Source organism: Dendrobates tinctorius, unplaced genomic scaffold (genome assembly GCF_039654945.1).
Source record: "Dendrobates tinctorius isolate UK_male_01 unplaced genomic scaffold, ASM3965494v1 ptg000154l, whole genome shotgun sequence".
NCBI classification, from domain to species: Eukaryota; Metazoa; Chordata; class Amphibia; order Anura; family Dendrobatidae; genus Dendrobates; species Dendrobates tinctorius.
Genome location: NW_027361821.1, coordinates 16,572,566 through 16,590,348, shown reverse-complemented (window position 1 = coordinate 16,590,348; position 17,783 = coordinate 16,572,566). Strand labels below are relative to the sequence as shown.

Sequence of the window (17,783 nt, the reverse complement as noted above, 5' to 3'; positions counted from 1 at the left end):
TATATTGGTGCTGCAGTCCTGTCACCGATACTTTACTCTCCACACTCTTTCCCCCTCCATCTGTTAGCAGAGAGAGAAAAATTGCTTGAATTGATGCCATGCTATAGTAAAAATAGGACTTATTATGTTGCAAGTTCTCTGTGCAGACGCTCAGACAGCTCCTGTAAGACATAAGCAGGGAGGAAGTAAAGGGCTGCAGTAATCAGTCTCTTCCTACCCCTCTCAGTGTTGATTCATACAGTGTGTGCTTCCTGCAGGCGAGGAAAGCCAGCAGACATTATATTTTGTAAATGACTCATGGAGGTAGATATCAGAGGAGGTTTTCTATGGATCATTGGACGCATGCTTTAAAATCTTTCCATCATTTTGCAGATAAGACATTTTTTACTTAACAACAGATATACTTATCTGTATTTTTGAAGCTCTGGATCCCTGCAGGGGAATTAAACACAACTAAAGGATAAATGTAGAATTGGATCGTGAGTGAATCTTCGCCACAGAACATTGGTGGATTTCTGCATCTCGTATTCTAAAAGTGCAAATAATAATTAAAGCTCCAGAATCAACTGCTCAGTCTGGTTATATGTGTTTGTTTGGTCTGTTCTTTAGCTTTCTGAGATTGTCCGAGAGTTCAAGACCACCAACCGTTTGCTATTGACGGGCACGCCACTTCAGAATAACCTCCATGAATTGTGGGCATTACTAAACTTCCTTCTACCTGATGTATTCAACTCTGCGGATGTAAGTCGTCATTTCTTACTATCATACAATCCTCACCAGTCACAACAATGTACCTCTGCCATATAGACTATTGCAGCAATTATTCACTGCCAACCCAAAATACATTGCAAACTGTTCTCACAATAGGTTGCAAATATAGGTCTAACTAAAGAGATGTAATGGGGCCCCATGTAAGGTCTGTAACATCACCCTCAACTAGCACCAGTGATTTACACAGTATTACTCGAGTCATCATATGGGACTCGTGGACCTTTTTGATGGTCTCACATTAAAGGGAATCTGTCACCCTTTTTTTCGACTATTAGCTGCTGGCACCGACATCAGGGGCTTATCTACAGCATTCTGTAATTCTGTAATGCTGTAGGTAAGCCCCCGATGTAATCTGAAAGATAAGAAAAAAGAGTAAAGGCCCCGTTACACATAACGATGTCCCAGCGATCCCACCAACGATCCAACATGGATGGGATCGCTGGGACATCGTTAGGCTGATGGCTGGTGAGCTGTCACATAGACAGCCCCTCCAGCGATCAGGACCAGCGAGCAAGCTGGTTTCTAATGTAAACATCGGGTATCCAGGAGCCGCGGCTCCTGGATACCCGCTGTATACCTTGGAAACTGGCGTACGTGCTGGTTTCCAAGGTAAACATCGGGTATCTAAGAGCTGCGCGGCTCCTGGATACCCGCTGTTTACATTAGGAACCAGCGTCCAGCGTCGCTGATCGCTGGTCTCTCGCTGCCACACGCAGTGATGCGTGCTGGCTAACGGGAGACCAGCGATCAAAAAATGGCCCAGGCCGATCGAGCACGATCAGCGATACCCGGCAGGGGGGCCGGTCGCTGATTCCCTTCACACACAGCGATCTCGCTGGAGAGATCGCTGATGCGTCACAAAATCCTAGCGAGATCACTGTGTGTGGCGGGGCCTTTAGATTATACTCACCGGGGGGGCCGGTCCGGCGCCTCCCATCTTCATACGATGCCGTCCTCTTCTTTCCTTCCTGTCGTGGCTCCGGCGCAGGCGCACTGCTCTGCCCTATTTAGGGCAGAGTAGAATACTGCATTGCGCAGGCGACAGACCTCTCCTGGCGCCTGCGCACTGCAAGACTTTGCTCTGCCCTCAACAGGGCAGAGCAGTGCACCTGCGCAGGAGCCACGACAGGAAGAAAAGAAGAGGACAGCATCGTATGAAGATGGGAGGCGCCGGACCGGACCGCCCCCCCTGGTGAGTATAATCTTACTTGTTTTTTTTCTCTTTCAGGTTACATCGGGGGCTTATCTATAGCATTACAGAATGCTGTAGATAAGGCCCTGATGGCGGTGCCAGCAGCAAATAGTCGAAAAAAAGGGTGACAGATTCACTTTAAAGAACCCCTTGTACAACTGCAACCTCTTCCCCATGATGTCAGGCTTTCCTCTGGTAGCACCAGGGAAATGTCTGAATTTTACAGATATTTCACTTTACAACGAATGCTATTGTAAATCACATTTCCGTCATGCTTTTTGTTGCTGCGTATGTAATGTCTTATCTGACCACATCATTTATTGGAATACACTTGACTTTACAGGATTTTGACTCTTGGTTCGACACCAACAATTGTCTTGGAGATCAGAAGCTTGTTGAAAGACTTCATGCAGTAAGCACTGCTTTATCTGTAGAAGGACACTTTATTTCTTGCTTTTGGACATAATTTTAACTCCATTTTTATGTATTTTACCAGGTTTTAAAGCCATTTCTTTTGCGTCGTATAAAAGCTGAAGTTGAAAAAAGCCTCCCTCCAAAGAAGGAAGTCAAAATTTATCTGGGGCTCAGTAAAATGCAGAGAGAATGGTAAGAGCCATTTGTGCGTCACTCTCACAAATGCAGTTATGTGTATTGCTCTGCTGGTGCCTATGTGAAGGAGCAGGAATTTGAATGGTCAGTTTTGGATATTTAGAAGTACTTTCGAGTTGCGTACATTTGTAGATACATTGCTGTACTGATTATCGTGATTTACAACGGATCCCATTATCCAGAGCTACATTCACAACGCTGCAAAGCTACATTCACAATGCTGCAGAGCTACGTTAACAAGGTTGCAGAGCTACATTCACAACGCTGCAGGGTCACATTCACAATGCTGCAGAGCTACATTCACAACGCTGCAGAGCTACATTCACAATGCTGCAGAGCTACATTCACAAGGCAGCAGAGCTACATTCACAACGTTGAAGAGCTACATTCACAACGCTGCAGAGCTACTTTCACAAGGCTGCAGAGCTACATTCACAACGCTTCAGGGTTACATTCACAAGGCTGCAGATCTACATTCACAACGCTGCAGAGCTACATTTGCAACATTGCAGAGCTGCATGGACCTTGCTTTGATGATTTTCTTATTAAGGGTGAGGTCTGCGCACCAGGCACATTATAGAAACTTGATTTTAGAGAGTCTGTTGCTTCATCTTCATTATGTGAGTTTAGACAAAATTTTAGACATGTATCCATCAGGAGCCTTGTCCAGTACTAAGCTTCAGATGAAAGGAAAACGGAATGATTCCTTGTCACCATGTACGGTCCCGTTGAAGATTACAAACAAAGATGGTTTTGGAGGTGCAATTGGGATAGTGATGGTGGAGCTTACCTCTGCTCCTAGGCTTTCATGAATGAGGCTGTTTTCACACATAGAGCTCAGCACACATATATCTAATGCATCTAAGGTGCATCTGCCAAGAAATGGCCTCCTTATTATCACAGCAGCATTTTCTCTTTCGCCTCATTGGGAGACGCAGAGACCATGGATGTACGCTGCTGCCACTAGGAGGCTGACACTATGCACAAAAAAGGTTAGCTCCTCCTCCGCAGTGTACACCCCACCGACCGGCAGGAAATTCCTCAGTTTAGCTTAGTGTCAGTAGGAGGTGGACACGGGTCTTTCATTGGACCCTTATCTACCTCGATGTGCGTCTTTCCTTTTCAGGTTTCAAGAGGGATACAGTGTTAACAGTGACAGCTGTACTCCCACAAAGAGGCTATGAGTACGGCGTGTACTGTCACTCCGTATCCTCATAGTTCTCAGGGTGGACCACAGATTCAGCACAGGTGATGTGCCAGCGAAAACGGATGGTCCTTGCTCCCCCCCGCCTCCCACCCACTCGCCCACCAGAGCCTGTCGGTTGGACGAGGCGCGAACACGTAAAGGATGAACAGACAGCGTGGGATACTGAAGGTACCTTTATTGGAGCACCGGAACATGAAGCCAGGAGCGGCGCCATAAATAGCGCCGCAGATTCTCGGCCACTCGCGCCTTCCAACGGTCGCCGCATCCCCCTTTGGGTCAGACTGCGGTGCGGACTTTCTTCACCCACCTCCGATATTCCTGCAGGCTGGCATCTAGGAGCAGGGCTCTGGCGGCGTCTTCTTTAGGGACGAACGCGGCTTCGCCGCAGATCTTCCGCGCCGCCCCTTGCTGACAGGCAGCCGCCGTTTCAAATTTAGTCACCGGCTTTAGTTTGGGCCTTTGCGCCCGTTGCGGCCACGCCCCCCGTTCTTTCTCATAGGCCGGCTGCGATCCCGCCCGCCCCAAAGCCCTCCCACCGCCTCTCTAGTCTTGTGGCTGGGAAAGGGGGGGGTGGTTCTTCCCTCTGGTGCAGACGGCTAGCTCCGCCCTTCTTCTTAACACAGAAACCGCGTTTTTGCTTCCTCACATCAGGCTGCCGCCATCTTTGCAGCCTGACAGCCGGAAATTACAGCGGATGCCAGCGCTCTCTGTTGAACCCCTGCCAGTTACTAGAGTCTCTTTCGGGGACACGGGACTGTGAGTAGTTCTGCAACTGCAGACTGACACCATACTCTGCCTTTCTGTCCCCCAACCTTCCGGCTTTTCCGCAAGTTTTCTTCTTTTCTTCCTTCACCATGTCTAATTCTAAGTCTGAGCGTGGCCGTCCGCCGGCCTCTACGGGCACTCTAGTCCAGTTCTTCTCATGTTCCTCTTGCAATCGCAAACTTCCCTCAGGGCAGCCTACTCCCCTCTGCCTGGACTGCAGCAATCCCATTCAGCATGACCCCGTCCAGGAGCCATCTAGTGAGCCACGTGAAAGTGAACCCCCCGTCCCTGGCTGGGCCTCGTCTCTTTCACAATCCGTGGCAGACCTCACCAGAGTGTCGCAGTCCCAAGTGGCCGTCCTTGATAAGTTGCCCCTGGACACTTCTGCAGGGTCCAGCAGGTCGCAAGACTTTCCATCTGAGCCAGCTAGCAGAAGCCGCAAAAGGCCCAGGCAGGACCTCCGGCCGGAATCCTCCCCTGGCCTCTCTTCTCCACTTAGTCCTTCCCAGCAGTCGCCCTCCCGTGCCTCCTCACCCGAGTCAGGGGAAGCGTTCTCGGATATGTCATCTGAAGGAATTTTAGAGCTGGATTCGGACCAGGACGCGGACATGAAGGTTATGGTACAGAACCTCATTGCGGCGATTAATCACACCTTCGAAATATCTGACGCCCCTGCAAAATCCTCAGATCAGAAGGTTTCGTTCAGACGGGCAGAAACACCTTCCAGGGTATTCGCTTCCCATTCCGAATTTGGAAAGATTCTTACCAGGGAAATAGAAAATCCGACCAGACGATTTCAAAGAGGGAAGCGCCTCGGCGTGTTGTACCCGTTTGCCAAAGAGCTCACGGACAACTGGTCTGCTTCTCCCTCGGTGGACCCACCCGTGTCCAGACTTTCTAATAACACGGTTCTCCCGCTTTCAGGTGTGGCGTCACTAAAGGATTCTAATGATAGAATTATAGAATCCTTAGCTAAGTCAGCATTCGAAGCGGCTGCAGCGGCGCTATGTCCAGTCTTTCCTTCATCGTGGGTAGCAAAGGCCATAGCCACTTTTGCAGAGGATCTCCGTAAGGGCATCCTAGATAAGGCCCAACCAGAACAACTGGCCGATCTGGCCAACCAGATTTCCCATGCAGGGGATTATCTGATTTCTGCTTCCTTGGATGCCGCGTCTTGCGCAGTTCAGGTGTCAAGTAACGTAGTGGCAATCCGACGTACAATTTGGCTCAAGGCTTGGCAGGCGGACTTATCTTCAAAGAAGTCTCTTACCAGTCTGCCTTTTCAGGGAGCGCTCCTCTTTGGATCACAACTGGACCAGATTATTAAAGATGCCACTGGAGGCACGAGTTCCCTCCTCCCTCAGTCCAAGCCTCGCAGACCCCCGCTAAGGCGTCAATTTCGGCCCTTTGGGCTTTCCGCCGCTTCAATACGGCAGAGAACTTCTCTAACCAACAAAGACCACAGGCACGCCAGGATAGAAAGAAGGTGTCCTTCAGACCCACTCCCTCCTGGCGATCTCACTCCTCCCAAGGCAGACCCTCCAGGTACAGACCTGGACGGTCCACATCAGCATGATTATCAATGAACTCCCGAGGGGCCCTCCCAATTGGGAGGTCGGCTCCTTTTCTTCAGGGACATCTGGCTAGCCTCGGTAGAGGACGCTTGGGTCAGGGAAGTTGTATCGTCAGGATACAAGATAGAGTTTGTTTCTCGTCCACGGGATCGTTTCTTCGAGTCCCGTCCTCCAAAAGATCCAGCCTTAGTTCCGGGGTTCCTTGCAGCCATCGCCTCTCTCCTCAGTTCTGGGGTGATTGTGCCCGTTCCCGAAACAGAACGTTTCACAGGGTTTTATTCGAACCTATTTGTGGTGCCGAAAAAAGACGGGGCAGTTCGACCCATACTGGATCTCAAGCTACTCAACAAGAGAGTCCGACTCCGGCATTTCAGGATGGAATTGCTTCGTTCGGTAATCGCTTCCATGGAGGAGCAGGAATTCATGTGTTCAATAGACATTCAGGATGCCTATCTACATGTTCCCATATTCTCCGGACATCAGAAATTCCTGCGTTTTGCGATTCACCAGGAACATTAACAGTTCGTTGCGCTGCCCTTCGGTCTCGTCACCGCGCCCAGAGTTTTCACAAAGATCATGGCGGCGTTAATGGCCTTGTTGAGGATCAGAGGTCTTGTTCTTTTTCCGTACCTCGACGACATTCTGATCAAAGCTCCGTCTTTTCAACAGGCTCGGCTAAGTCTTACGATTGTCCTAGACACCCTGTCCAATTTCGGGTGGCTCGTCAACAGGAAAAAGTCCTGTCTTGTTCCGACACAACGTCTGGTGTTTCTGGGCCTATTGTTCGACACTCGTCGATCAAGGGTCTTTCTCCCACAAGAGAAGATTGTTTCCCAGCGGCAGGATGTACGATCACTACAGATCACACGATTTCCGTCCCTCCGGACAACCATGAAGGTCCTGGGAAAGATGGTGGCAGCGACAGAGGCAGTTCCCTTTGCCCAATTTCACGCCAGACCTCTCCAACATGCCATTCTGTCGCGGTGGAACAGGTCGGCTCTTTCCCTGGATCGCCCTGTTCGTCTTTCATATCGGACCAGGCAGTCCCTCAACTGGTGGTTGACGGCACCTCTCATCTCCTTGGGACGGTCTTTCCTTCCCATTCACTGGCAGATTGTAACAACGGATGCCAGTCTCCTCGGCTGGGGGGCAGTGTTCCGCACCCACACTGTTCAGGGTCGGTGGTCGACTCAAGAGACGACTCTGCCGATCAACGTCCTCGAGATACGGGCAATTTATCTGTCTCTCATTCACTGGGAGAGGCTCCTCAAGGGCCTGCCTGTCCGGATTCAGACAGACAATGCCACAGCGGTGGCATACGTCAACCGCCAAGGAGGGACACGGAGTGTCTCAGCCCTAGCAGAATTGTCCAAGAATCTTCATTGAGCAGAGGTTTCAGTCCCGACAATTTCCGCAGTACACATACCCGGCGTAGACAACTGGGCCGCCGATTTTCTCAGCCGCGAGTGGTCCCTACATCCGGAGGTATTTCATCAGCTTTGCCGTCGATGTGGAACCCCGGATGTAGATCTGCTGGCATCTCGCCTCAACAGGAAAGTCCCACAGTTTGTATCCAGGTCGCGAGATCCTCTTGCAGTGGGCGCCGACGCTATGGCCATTCCTTGGTCGCAGTTCGAGCTCCCCTACCTGTTCCCTCCCCTGCCTCTTCTTCCCAAGCTGTTGAAGAAGATCAAAGCAGAGGGAATTCCAGTCATCCTCATCGCCCCGAATTGACCCACAAGGTCTTGGTTCGCGGACATCGTCAACCTCGCGGCCGCCCCCTGGAAGCTTCCAGACAGGGCAGATCTACTGTCTCAAGGTCCAATTTGCCACCCCAATTCTCAGCCGCTCAATTTAACGGCGTGGCTGTTGAGACCGAGGTTTTGAAACGATCAGGACTCTCCGATCGAGTTATTCATACCATGATCCGAGCCAGAAAGCCATCGTCTTCCAAGATTTATTACCGTACCTGGAAGGCCTATTTCACTTGGTGCGAGGCCAATGACATTGCGCCCATGTGTTTTTTGCTCCCTTCTGTCCTGTCGTTTCTTCAGGCAGGGCTGGATGCGGGTCTTGCCCTCAGCTCTTTGAAGGGTCAAGTTTCGGCGCTGTCCATTTTATTTCAGAAGACGTTGGCCTCCCGTCCTCAGGTTTCCTTCCTTCAAGGTGTGGCTCACACGGCTCCTCCGTACCGAGCGCCCGTAGATCCATTGGATCTTAATCTGGTTCTCGAGGTTCTGCAAGGTCCTCCCTTTGAACCTCTCAGAGAGGTTTCCCTTCCTCTCCTTTCTTGGAAAGTAGCTTTTCTGGTAGTCATCACCTCCATCCGGCGCGTGTCGGAATTGGCAGCTCTTTCTTGCCGCTCCCCCTTCTTGGTGCTCCACCAGGATAAGGTAGTTCTGCGGCCTCCGCCCTCTTTCCTTCCTAAGGTGGTGTCTACTTTCCACCTCAATGAGGATATTGTTCTCCCGTCCTTTTGTCCGAGTCCAACTCATCCTCGGGAGCGGTCCTTGAACAAGCTAGACTTGGTCAGGGCGATGAAGGTCTACCTAATTAGGACGACTAATTTGCGAAAGACAGACTCTCTCTTCATCATTCCAGATGGGGTGCGGAAAGGTCAACCGGCCTCCAAAGCTACTATTGCTCGCTGGATCAGATCGGCAATTTTGGAGGCCTACCGGGTCAAACATCGAGTGGCCCCTCCGGGAATTAGAGCGCACTCTACCCGGGCAGTGGGTGCCTCCTGGGCGGTGCGCCACAGAGCTTCCGCGCTGCAGCTTTGCAAAGCTGCAACCTGGTCATCGGTTCACACGTTTGTGAAATTCTACAAGGTCCACACCTACGCTTCGGCGGACGCCAGCCTAGGTAGAAGGTTCCTGCAGGCTGCGGTGGTGAGTCCGCTGGCTTGATGGAAGTTTGTTTTTTCCCACCACAGGGACTGCTTTGGGACGTCCCATGGTCTCTGTGTCCCCCAATGAGGCAAAAGAGAAAACAGGATTTTTGAGTTGCTTACCGTAAAATTATTTCTCAGAGCCTTCATTGGGGACACAGCACCCTCCCATGTTCTGCAACTCCTAATCTTATGTTTGTTGGTTGTTTACAGTTGAGTTGTTTGTTCTGTTTTCAATCTATTCTGTTACTTCTCCTACTGCTTTCTCACTAACTGAGGAATTTCCTGCCGGTCGGTGGGGTGTGCACTGCGGAGGAGGAGCTAACCTTTTTTGTGCATAGTGTCAGCCTCCTAGTGGCAGCAGCGTACACCCATGGTCTCTATGTCCCCCAATGAAGGCTCCGAGAAACAGATTTTACGGTAAGCAACCCAAAAATCCTGTTTTCTGCTGCATCATCAGATATTAATTGCTGATGGTTTACCTATTGTTCATGGCTGCACATTTTCTCATATAGTAGATTCAAAGATCCAGGAGTTTTGATTCCAGTAGATGCAATATTTTTACTACATGCCTTTGTCAGGATGTCCCTGACAGTTTGGCATGTCTTCCACTTGATAAGGCCTTTTATGCTTTTATGGTAGTGAAGCTTAGAGTTTTCCAGCATTGATAACTTCAGAATTAATCACTAATCTATAATCTAATATATAAAGCTCAATGTGGGTGTGTATGTATGTATGTGTGTATGTCCGGGATTGGCATCCGCACCGTCGCAGCTACAGCCACAAAATTTGGCACAGTCATACGTCTGGACCCCGATAGCGTCATAGGCTATGTTGTGAGGCGAAATTTTAACCCCGCGCGTTCCAATTCACCAAACAATTTTGCACCTATCTACATAATGGGGAAAAAGTGAAAGGAAAAGTGTTGGAGGCAAATTGACAGATGCCAGATGTGAACAAGGGGGACTTAAAGAATGAGAGCGATAGCACCAAAGAGTATATACCGTACAGTTGCTAAGATGGGGCCCTGACATGGGATACTCACCACACACGGGGATATGAACACACACACAAAATGCGCCACACACTGCCACGTGCTTCAACACATATACCACACATACATCAACCTCGCCACATAAAAGTCGAAACACAAAAGTCACCACTCTGTCCCAGAGCTGTTTAAAAGATGAAAAATGAGCTGTGATTGGTTGCTATCAGCAACAGTTTTCTTTGTAGACAGTTGTGGTAACTGAGGCCTATTATTCTTATCATTTCTATGGTGTTATCGTCGTTCAGTAAAGCTGGAAATAACACAATTTATTACCGTACCAATACAGACCACCCTCTGACACAGACTGCAGGGGGAGCCCAGTATCACACAGGATAGGATTAGATACACGGCTCAGCAGGCAGTATCACACAGGATAGGATTAGATACACAGCTCAGCAGTCAGTATCACACAGGATAGGATTAGATACACAGCTCAGAAGTCAGTATCACACAGGATAGGAATAGATACACGGCTCAGCAGTCAGTATCACACAGTATAGGATTAGATGCACGGCTCAGCAGTCAGTATCACACAGGATAGGATTAGATACACAGCTCAGAAGTCAGTATCACACAGGATAGGAATAGATACACGGCTCAGCAGACAGTATCACACAGAATAAGATTAGATACACGGCTCAGCAGTCAGTATCACACAGGATAGGATTAGATGCACGGTTTTTATGTGCAATATAATCATTATAATTTGTTATAACTAACCACAGTTGGTTACTATGCCCAGGCAACACCGGGCTCTTCAGCTAGTCTGAAATAAGTCTGGAAGTAGCACCGCAGTGGAGATTCTATAGAGCTCTATCAAGTACTGGGGTCTCTGTTCTACTGATCAGAAGAGGTATTGGGTGAAACCCTAAGGCCTGCTTCACATTTCCGTTGTCGGCGGTCAGCTGAAATCCGCCAAAGGTAAAAAAAACAACGGATCCGCCTCTGTTTAGTGACATACGGATATCAGCGGACCACTTTTCAGTACAGATCCGCGGAAGAAGCAAAGTGCCGAAAGCGACCGTGGCCTGGAAAAGGGGAGAGAGAGAATTTCGCCGCTTCCAGGACCGTATTTCAGGGTTAAAATGTTTCCCGGAGGAAAGCGTTCGGGCATGCGCACTAATAAATAGCGGACCATCAACCGAAAAAAACGTTGCAGGGTCCGCCCGGGAACCGCTAAAATTTGCACGGATCCGTCAAAAAACGGATCCAACAGACGACCGTCAGTCAACATCCGCCACTAATGCAAGTCTATGGGGGAAAAAAGCGGATCCACCCAAAAAGGGGCGGATCCGTTTTTTTCACAAACTGGCGGATTTTGACTGACGTCAAAAAGCGAAAATGTGAAAAAGGCCTTACCCATCACATATTGGTATTGGATCAGACCCTTACAAATCACACACTGGTATCGGGTCAAACCCTTACTAATTTCACATTGGTATCGGGTCAGACACTTACTGATACCGATCACACATTGGTGTCAGATCAGACCCTTACCGATCACACACTGGTGTCAGGTCACAACCTTACTAATCACACACTGCTGTCAGGTCAGTCCCTTACTGATCATCACAAATCATGGTCAGGTCAGACACTTACCAATACTGATCACATATTGGTGTCAGATCAGACCCTTATCGATCACACGTTGGTGTGTCGTGTCAGACCCCTACTGATCACACACTGGTGTCAGGTCTGACCATTATCGATCACACGTTGGTGTGTCGTGTCACACCCCTACTGATCACACACTGGTGTCAGGTCAGACCCTTACCAATCACACATTTGAGCTGGGTCAGACATTAAGGATAGTGTTGGCGCAGCCAACATTATTCTCTCCCTGTACATAGGTGCCTGACACCTTAGCTGTGCTAGGCGGCTGAGGAGAAACGGGGTCAGTGGGTGCTCTCATCTGCTGGCCCGGCTGTTTTTAGCAAGACTGCATGAACCAGGGCTCATACCACTGAACGCCCGCTCTATCTCCCCGTGGGCAACATACTACACAGACAACGCAGAGTTAGGGTAAAACAGTGTGGCAATACTTTATTGAACCACAACACCCAATAGCAAACAGAACAATCCCAGCAATTACCCCCATGGTGCACATTACCCTTCTGCTGACTCGCCTGGATAACGGTACATGTTACGTCAGAGCTCCCAGGGTCGATATTCCACCTGTGATATACACACAGAGAAGAGATATTGACAAGCGTAGGGAGATGACCGAGAACAGTCCATAGAGTCTGTATAAGGTCCAAAGCCAGTTGACACAAGAATCATCTCCTGGCTTGTCCGACCATCTCCATGGAACCAGGCGACCAGTGGGTCCCAAAACCTGGCTTTTTCCAAACATATCCATGGTTGAGAGAAGGTCACTGGATCAGATCTGTGTCCTTCCAACTGGAGCCGATCACTCCTAGGTTGTTTCCCTTAGAATCATAGATCCGTGTCCCTCGTGATGGTGCCATGATGAATTGGCTGCAGTCTTCTCATTCGTTGAGTGTTGTGCAGAATGTACAACTGGTAGCTTTCTGTGTCATGAGATGAGATGATATCAGGCCTGGTCTCTCCATCTCAGGGTCTTTTTATACTCCAGAAAGGTAAGCTAGTTTTAAGGGCCTGTCACAATAAGCGATATCTCTAGCAATATCGCTATAACTTGTGACGTTATAGCGATATTGCTAGCGATATCGCTGTGTCTGATACTTACCTACGACCCGCTCCCCCGCTGGTTATCGCTGATCGCGCGAGAACGTCCTGGAGTGTTTCTCGTCGTCAGCTTCCTGCGGCACTTCCTGCGGAGAGACGAGCGTGGAGCCGGGCGGGAGGACGCAGGATCGCCTAGTGTGACAGGTAAGTAGCGACCCCCGTCCCTAGCGATGTCACTGGTGAGATCTGCCTGTGTGGCAGCTCACTAGCGACCACTTAGCGATGTACCAGCGATCCTGACCGCGTCATATCGCTGGTCGGGATCGCTGGTACATGGCTAAGTGTGACAGTACCTTTAGAATTACCCCAGTGTCCTTCAGTACACCCTCACAGTCTTTCCCTATCTGCAGTCAACAAACTGGTTGTAGAATACAATACACAATTAGCATATCAGCTCACAATAAACACAGATAAACACACACTATGTATAAAGGCCCCGTCACACTAAGCGATCTCGCTAGCCAGATTGCTAGGATTTTGTGACACATCAGCGATCTCGCCAGCGAGATCGCTGTGTGTGACGGGGATCAGCGACTGGCCCCCCTGCTGTTTTTCGATCGCTGGTCTCCCGCTGCCCAACACGCATCGCTGCGTGTGGCAGTGAGAGACCAGCGATCAGCGACGCTGGACGCTGGTTGCTAATGTAAATGTCGGGTATCCAGGTACCGCGGCTCCTGGATACCCAACGTTTACATTAGAAACCAGCATCCAGCGTTGCTGGTCCTGATCGCTGGGGCTGTCTATGTGACAGCTCACCAGCGATCAGCCTAACGATGTCCCAGCGATCCCATCATGTCGGATCGTTGGTGGGATCGCTGGGACATCGTTTAGTGTGATGGGGCCTTAAGTCACTATTACAGACTTACACAGTATGTTAAATAGTATATCAGCTTGCAAGACTATATTCTTGACCCACCAGACATAAACACTTAAATCCACAAGCCAATATACAGATAAAAAACGAACTCCCCTTGGCTTGCAAAAAAACACATTCGTCTGGGTAATTAAGATATAATCTGGTTTCTTCACAGCGGCCCGTTTGAACCTGTGCAGTATAGTGCTCAGAGTACAGGCCATACACAGTGCTTGTAGTTAGTGCAGACCCAGGGTTTGATTGGCGAGGATTTCATTACAAGGCAGTTTAGTTTTAATAATAATAATAAAAAAAATAAACATAAACCCCCTCCACAAAAAACACTGAATTTTCACAAGCAAATACCCCCTAATGTCATATTTGGCAATTACTATATTTGTGAATGCTTTACTATTAAGCCTCCATTAACAAGCCTTATAGCAGCGGGTTCTCTAGACCTCATCCCTCTAGATGAGGGGCGCTGGTATGTGGTTTGTTAAGAGAAATTCTGAATGTACTATTGTGCTGTTCGTGCTTTCAGTGTTAACCTGACTTTTTGCAACTCTTTAGGTACACAAAAATTTTAATGAAAGATATCGACATTCTGAATTCTGCTGGAAAAATGGACAAGATGCGTCTGCTAAACATACTGATGCAGCTGCGCAAATGTTGCAACCATCCGTACCTGTTTGATGGAGCTGAGCCAGGTCCCCCGTACACCACTGACACTCATCTGGTCTTCAACAGTGGTAAGATGGTTGCTTTGGATAAACTGCTTCGAAAACTGAAAGAACAAGGTAAGTAATTACTTGCGCTGTTGTATGGTTTACCAATAAGACTGGTACAGCTTCACATAGAATGCAGATTCACAAAACACTGGTAGAGAGTGACGTCGGCATTAACTCTTCAGAAAATAAGAGTCTTAAGCACTCACATAGAAACCTAGTATGGTCCTTCGATCTTAACCCCCAAGGGTGGTTTGCACGTTCATGACCGGGCCAATTTTTAAAATTCTGACCACTGTCCCTTTATGAGGTAATAACTCTGAAACGCTTCCATGGATCCTGGTGATTCTGACATTGTTTTCTCGTGACATATTGTACTTCATGATAGTGGTAAAATTTAATTCATATAACTTGCGTTTATTTGTGAAAAAAGCGGAAAATTGGCGAAAATTTTGAAAATTTCGCAATTTTCCAAATTTGAATTTTTATGCCCTTAAATCACAGAGATACAGCACACAAAAAAATTAATAAGTAACATTTCCCACATGTTTACTTAACATCAGCACAATTTTGGAACCAAAATTTTTTTTTGTTAGGAAGTTATAAGGGTTAAAAGTTGATCAGCGATTTCTCATTTTTGCAACACCATTTTATTTTTAGGGACCACATCACATTTGAAGCTACTTTGAGGGGTCTATATGATAGAAAATACCCAAAAGTGATACCATTCTAAAAACTGCACCCCTTAAGGTGCTCAAAACCACATTCAAGAAGTTTATTAACCCTTCAGGTGCTTCACAGGAATTTTTTGAATATTTAAAAAAAAATGAACATTTAACTTTTTTTCACAAAATAATTCAGGTTCAATTTTTTTTTATTTTACCAAGTGTAAAAGGAGAAATTGGACTGGAAAAGTTATTGTGCAGTTTGTCCTGAGTACGCTGATACCTGATATGTGGGGGGAAACCACTGTTTCGGCGCATGACAGAGCTCAGAAGGGAAGGAGCGCCGTTTGACTTTTTCAATGCAAAATTGGCTGGAATTCAGATCGGATGCCATGTCACGTTTGGAGAGCCCCTGATGTACCTAAACAATGGAAACCCCGCCCACAAGTGACCCCATTTTGGAAACTAGACCCCCCAAGGAACTTATCTAGATATGTGGGGAGAACTTTGAACCCACAAGGGCTTCACAGAAGTTTATAACGTACAGCGGTACAATTAAAAAAATCATATTTTTTCCACAAAAATGATCTTTTCACCCCCAATTTTTATTTTCCCAAGGGTAACAGGGCCCTAAAAGTTATCGTGCATTTTGTCTTGAGTACGCTGATACCCCCATATGTGGATGTAAATGACTATTTGGGCGCATGGCAGAGCTCGGAAGGGAAGCAGCGCCATTTGACTTTTTTGGCTGGAATTGAGATCGGACACCATGTCGCTTTTGGAAAGCCCCTGATGTACGAAAACAGTGGAAACCCCCCACAAATTACACCATTTTGGAAACTAGACCCCCCAAGGAACTTATCTAGATGTGTGGTGAGAACTTTGAACCCCCAAGGGCTTCACAGAAGTTTATAACGTACAGCCGTACAATTAAAAAATCATATTTTTTCCACAAAAATGATCTTTTCACCCTCAATTCTTACTTTTCCAAGGGTAACAGGACCCTAAAAGTTATTGTGCAATTTGTCCCGAGTGCGCTGATACCCCATATGTGGGTGTAAACGACTATTTGGGCGCATGGCAGACCTTGGAAGGGAAGCAGCGCCATTTGACGTTTTTGGCTGGAATTGAGATTGGACACCATGTCGCGTTTGGAAAGCCCCTGATGTACCTAAACAGTGAAATCCCCCCACAAGTGACCTCATTTTGGAAACTAGACCCCCTAAGGAACTTATCTAGATGTGTGGTGAGCACTTTGGACCCCCAGTGCTTCACAGAAGTTTATAACGCCCGGGCGTGAAAATAAAAAAATCGTATTTTTTCCACAAACATGATCATTTAGTCCCCAATTTTTTTATTTTCCTTCTCCATTGTGTCGATGTTCAAAAAATGGACTGCACACAGATGACATCCTACTGCAGCTCAATGATTTCCACGCATTCATTGACTTGTGTGGCCGAGTGCGATCTGAATATTGGATGTAAATCGGGCATGTAATGATTATTTTCCTCGGGCAGACTCTGTCTGAAGAAAAAATCAAACGTGCACTGCCCCATAGAATAAGATTGGTCACGATGCGATCCATTGTTTTGTCGGATCTCACTCAGACCGATAATACGGCCGTCTGCTCCTACCCTTAGACTAGGTCATCAATATCAGATTGATGGGAGGTCTCACTCGCGGCACCCCACCAAACACCAGTCGTTACCTACGGCGGCAGCCAGATATAATTGGTTTCATTTGAAGTATAGCTGCTTCAACAAAATTGAAAAGACCAATAAATCTATAGGAGAGGCACATACAATTAGCCAAGCTTAGTAATTATATTCTGTCACTTTATGTGTAGGGAACACCCCATTAATACAAAACAAGCTCAGTGCACAGTATCAAGGATAACTTTTTTAACCCCTTGGTGACATCTGTTGGACATAGTGCACATCTGCTGTATATCGCATTACGGAACAGGTTCAGCTGCTGAGCCTGCTCTGTACTGTACAAGCTCCAGTTGAGTTACATTCTCAGCACTTGGGACTATCTGTTGCGATTGAAGTCATAGCCAGCTCTGTTTAATCACATAGAAGCGGCCGACTACCATGACGATGATCGCAGGAGGCTGTTGGCATTGTTATATGCCCCTGTGGCTGCCATGTTTGTATGCTTGTGAAGCTCTGCGTGTGGCTGAGCTTCATAAGAAATCGGAAATTTCACAATAGACTGCAATATTACTGTACAGGATTGTTTAAGCCATGAAGCAATTGCAGCTACAAGTACCCTAAGGGGACTAATACAAAATATTAGGTAAATTCAATCTACTTTTCCCTTAACAAAAATAACATAATTGAAAAAGAAAGCACTACATTTCATATTGCGGCATGTGTAATTGTTCAAACTAATAAGATATCAAAATATTCATCACATATGATAAATGCCCAAAAGGAAAAAAAAAATTGCTTCATTTCCCCCCAAAGAATGAATAAACAGTGGTCAGAAAATACTAAAGACTGACCGGAAAATAAAAAAAAGTTATGGTTCTTGTAATATAGAAACGAAAGCCAATTTTTAATTAAATTACTATATAAATTTGGTTACACCATAACTGTACTGACCCCAAAGAACATAGCCACCGGGTCATTTTGCCACAAAGGAACAGAGAAAAACACAAAAATACCACATTGGAATTTGTTTTCTATTTCACCCAAGTTCAAATTTTCGTTTCCTGTTTTTCACCACATAATATGGTAAATTGTGCCTTTCAGAACTGTAACACATCTT

The 17,783-nt window shown here is 47.3% G+C and overlaps 1 protein-coding gene across 1 annotated transcript in view; it reads left to right on the top strand.

Annotated features, from left to right (window-relative positions):
• LOC141050921 (probable global transcription activator SNF2L1) overlaps window positions 1-17,783 on the top strand; it is a 153,578-nt gene that overhangs the window by 30,602 nt on the left and 105,193 nt on the right. The window contains exons 8-11 of the mRNA XM_073547622.1: window positions 610-741; window positions 2,307-2,375; window positions 2,460-2,569; window positions 14,192-14,418. Of these exons, the coding sequence (XP_073403723.1) occupies window positions 610-741; window positions 2,307-2,375; window positions 2,460-2,569; window positions 14,192-14,418 (538 nt within the window). The remainder of the gene's footprint in view (window positions 1-609; window positions 742-2,306; window positions 2,376-2,459; window positions 2,570-14,191; window positions 14,419-17,783) is intronic.